Here is a 4,483-nt window from a genome sequence, read left to right as displayed (position 1 = left end):
TTGTCAGACATTCATTCCTTTGGGCTTCCCTGATGGCTCAGGCGATAAAAAATACGCCCACAATGCGGGATACCTTTGTTCATTCCTTTACTTAACAGTTATTTGGATGAATGTTTGTATACAATATGTTTTCAAGTTTCTAGCATTTATTAAAATTTATATACCAAGGAATAATACACTGCTTCTAACTCCAAGGTAGTTTATACTGAGATTGTGCATAAAATTGTACACACTCAGATAATATAGGAAAAATAAGGTAAATTCCCAAGGAGGTGTGGGAAGCACGTCTTAGTTTCACTGAACTGTGAAATCCCAAACAGGTCCACAGTGGTTTAATGGAAGGCAAATTTTGATTTTTTTTTGGTGTTGTTGTTAGTTTCTCAGAGGGCTTGCTTTTGAAAAGGAACAGAGAATGAATTTTCAAGATTATGAAAACAGGAGATTTTAAAATAGTAGTTATAATAATCAAAGGACTTCCCCAGTGGCTCCGGGGTAAAGAATCCACCTGCAATGCAGGAGCCATGAGAGATGTGGGTTTGATCCCTGGATCTGAAAGATCCCCTGGAGGAGGGCATGGCAACTCACTCCAGTGTTCTTGCCTGGAGAATCCCGTGGATAGAGGAGCCTGAGGGGCTTCAGTCTATAGCATCTCAAAGAGTTGGACTCGCCTGAATGCACACACATAATAATCAAAATCTCTAATTAAAATATAATTTTAACATACTTTACCAACAACTGCTCACCAGCTATCATGTAAGAATTTCTCATTGCTTGCCTCTTGGGCTTTTTGCTCTAATCTGTTTTTGTTTGTTACACTTCCTCCAGAAAGACCACTGTAGACAGAGGAGATGGATGCCTACAATCAAACCACAGTGACTCATTTTATCCTCATAGGGCTTTCTGATCGCCCAGAGGTGCGCTACCCTCTCTTTGTGGTCTTTACCATCATCTATCAGGTCACGGTGGGGGGAAATGGGGCCATTCTCTTGGCCATTGGAACTGAAAAAAAACTGCACACACCCATGTATTACTTTTTGGCAAGTTTGTCCCTCTTAGACATCTTCTGCCCATCAGTTACTGTCCCCAAGATGCTGGAGAACCTCTTGACTGAGAAGCACAGTATTTCCTTCACTGGATGTGCTTTGCAACTTTATTTTCTGGTGGCCCTTGTGGGGACTGAAGTCTTCCTTCTCTCTGTCATGGCTTATGACAGGTATGTGGCCATCTGTTTCCCTCTTCGTTACACCCTCATCATTACTAAGGTTCGCTGTGTCAAGCTGACTGCTGGGACCTGGACAGCAGGATTTCTCAATTCCCTCCTTCATACAGTATCTATGTTCCACCTTTCTTTCTGCAAGTCTAACCAAGTTAACCAGTACTACTGTGACATCCCACCAGTGCTGGTCCTCTCATGCTCATCCACTTATGTGGCAGAAATGCTTATTTTAGTGGAAGGAGGTATCTTGGGGATCAGCTCCTTTTTGGTTACTTTTATCTCATACTTCTACATTGTATCTGCCATCCTAAAGATTCAGTCCACAGGTGGGAAGCATAAAGCCTTTTCCACATGTGCTTCCCACCTTCTGGTGGTTTGTTTATTTGGTGGCACGACAGTATTTACCTATGTACGCCCCTATTCCAGTCAACACTTCCCAGCAAGAGATAGACTCATTTCCATGTTATATGGAATTATTACTCCAATGTTAAACCCCATGATCTACAGCTTGAGAAATACAGAAGTGAAAGGAGCACTCAGAAGAGTCTTATGTCATAGAGTATATTCACTGCAAGTATAATATTAAAAGCAAATGACTCAAAGCTCAATATATGATGATTTCATAGAAATAATTCATAGAATAATTTTCAATTAAGGTAAGTGTGTATGGAATGCAAACTTGTCTACACATAGAAATTTTTATACACACGTATAACATTAGTTATGTCTATCTATATATCACTATCTTCCTGAACTAGAAACATTAATTTTATCATCCAAAAGTTGATATTTTCTGAAAGGAAGCAGAGAACTGTTAATAATTACACAATGTAACAGGTATAAATGGAACCTAAGTTAACTTAGATCTATTATCATATTCATATCTATATATCTGTATTTTTATCTTTTTTGAATCTATATTTATGTATAAATGGTATCTATATTTCTTTCCTTTATTTGATAGACTACAAATAAAGTATCCTTATGTTATGACATTTATCCTTAGTGTTTTCATTTCATTCTTCTTCCTCTTCAATTTTAGCTTCCACTTATTCTGTATTTCTCAGTTTCTCTGTATTTTCCTATGAGCCTTTCCATTCTCAGTTCTGCCTGTGCCCTCTAGGAGTGCATTTAGTTTTTTCTGTCTCTGATTTAGATATTTAATTCAGCTCACTGTATTATTCTCATCTTAGCATCAACATGGTCATTTACATAGACACAAACACACACACACAAGCACATCTATTAGCTACCTTGTATTTTATTATAAATTTTACTCTGCTACTTAGACTGAAACTCATGAAACTAAACTTTGCTTTGCCTTAAAGTCCAGTAGTTTTGTTCTGTTTGCCTAGAGAGCTATAGTTTCTGACTGTAGATAGCCCATCATTTTCAGTGCATTCCCTTTTCTTGTCACATGTAGAGATAGGAACATTTTCTTTATCTCCTACTGCTTTAAGGTCAGAAGTCATGTATAATTTTCTTAATAATTTTCCCCATCCTGGATAACCTGATAGCTTTCAAAATTTAGTGTCCAGTCTGGTGATCACAATTAGTATGTCACCAAATCTCTGCATTTCTGATTCTCTTTTTCACTCTGTCACATAAGTGCCTTCTGGCTTTCTCTTATCTGGATTCTGTCTATTAACCACTAAGTGAGGAAAAGGTCAGTTTTCCTTCCAATCCCAAAGAAAGGCAATGCCAAACAATGCTCAAACTACTGCACAATTGCACTCATCTCACACCGTAGTAAAGTAATGATCAAAATTCTCTAAGCCAGGCTTCAGCAGTACATGAATCATGAACTTCCAGATGTTCAAGCTGGTTTTAGAAAAGGCAGAGGAACCAGAGATCAAATTGCCAACATCTGCTGGGTCATCAGAAAAGCAAGAGAGGTCCAGAAAAACATCTATTTCTGCTTTGCTGACTATTCCAAAGCCACAAACTGTGGAAAATTCTGAAAGAAATGGGAATACCAGAACACCTGACCTGTCTCTTGAGAAACCTGTATGCAGGTCAGGAAGCAACAGTTAGAACTGGACATGGAACAACAGACTTGTTCCAAATGGGAAAAGGAGTATGTCAAGGCTGTATATTGTCACCCTGCTTATTTAACTTATAGGCAGAGTACATCATGAGAAACGCTGGGCTGGAAGAAGCACAAGCTGGAATCAAGATTTCCAGGGGAAATATCAATAACCTCAGATATGTCGACAACACCACCCTTATGGCAGAAAGTGAAGAACTAAAAAGCCTCTTGATGAAAGTGAAAGAGGAGAGTGAAAAAGTTGGCTTAAAGCTCAACATTCAGAAAACGAAGATCATGGCATCTGGTCCCATCACTTCATGGGAAGTGGATGGGGAAACAGTGGAAACAGTGTCAGACCTTATTTTTCTGGGCTCCAAAATCACTGCAGATAGTGATTGCAGCCATGAAATTAAAAGACGCTTACTCCTTGGAAGGAAATTTATGACCAACCTAGACAACATATTGAAAAGCAGAGATATTACTTTGCCAACTAAGGTCCATCTAGTCAAGGCTATGGTTTTTCCAGTGGTCATGTATGGATGTGAGAGTTGGACAATGAAAAAAGCTGAGCGCTGAGGAATTGATGCTTCTGAACTGTGGTGTTGGAGAAGACTCTTGAGAGTCCTTAGGACTGCAAGGAGATCCAACCAGTCCATCCTAAAGGAGATAAGACCTGGGTGTTCATTGGAAGGACTGATGCTGAAGCTGAAACTCCAATACTTTGGCCACCTCATGGGAAGAGTTGACTCATTGGAAAAGACCCTGGTGGTGGGAGGGATTGAGGACAGGAAAAGAAGGGGATGACAGAGGATGATATGGCATCAACGACTCAATGGACGTGAGTTTGAGTAAACTCCGGGAGTTGGTGATAAACAGGGAAGCCTGGCGTGCTGTGATTCATGGGGTCGCAAAGAGTCGGACATGGCTGAGCAACTGAACTGAACTGAACTGATGTAATAACATCACTAATAAGGTAGTCTTACATAACTCAAAAAGCATATATCACTTCCTCCTCTGGATTGTCATTGATTTCTTAGTCATTTTCAAAATTATGCCAAATATAGCATGATTATTTGTATTTATGCCACATGAAAGAGCATCTTTTAATTTCATGGCTGCAATCACCATCTGCAGTGATGTTGGAGCCCCCCAAAAATGGTTTGGAACCACCCAAAAATAAAGTCTGACATTGTTTCCACTGTTTCCCCATCTATTTCCCATGAAGTGATGGGACCAGA

At 39.5% G+C, this 4,483-nt stretch overlaps 1 protein-coding gene across 1 annotated transcript; it reads left to right on the top strand.

Moving 5' to 3' along the window:
* Window positions 1–848: 848 nt before the first annotated feature.
* LOC104993379 (olfactory receptor 5V1-like) lies at window positions 849–1,796 on the top strand. Its single transcript, XM_010846619.1, has one exon. It carries the CDS (start codon window positions 849–851, stop codon window positions 1,794–1,796), a length of 948 nt encoding a protein of 315 aa, XP_010844921.1.
* Window positions 1,797–4,483: the final 2,687 nt, after the last annotated feature.

This window comes from Bison bison, unplaced genomic scaffold (assembly GCF_000754665.1).
Source record: "Bison bison bison isolate TAMUID 2011002044 unplaced genomic scaffold, Bison_UMD1.0 scf7180017864238, whole genome shotgun sequence".
Taxonomy (NCBI): domain Eukaryota; kingdom Metazoa; phylum Chordata; class Mammalia; order Artiodactyla; family Bovidae; genus Bison; species Bison bison.
The sequence above is the reverse complement of the archived record's forward strand: the minus strand, read 5'-3'. Positions and strand labels throughout refer to the sequence as shown.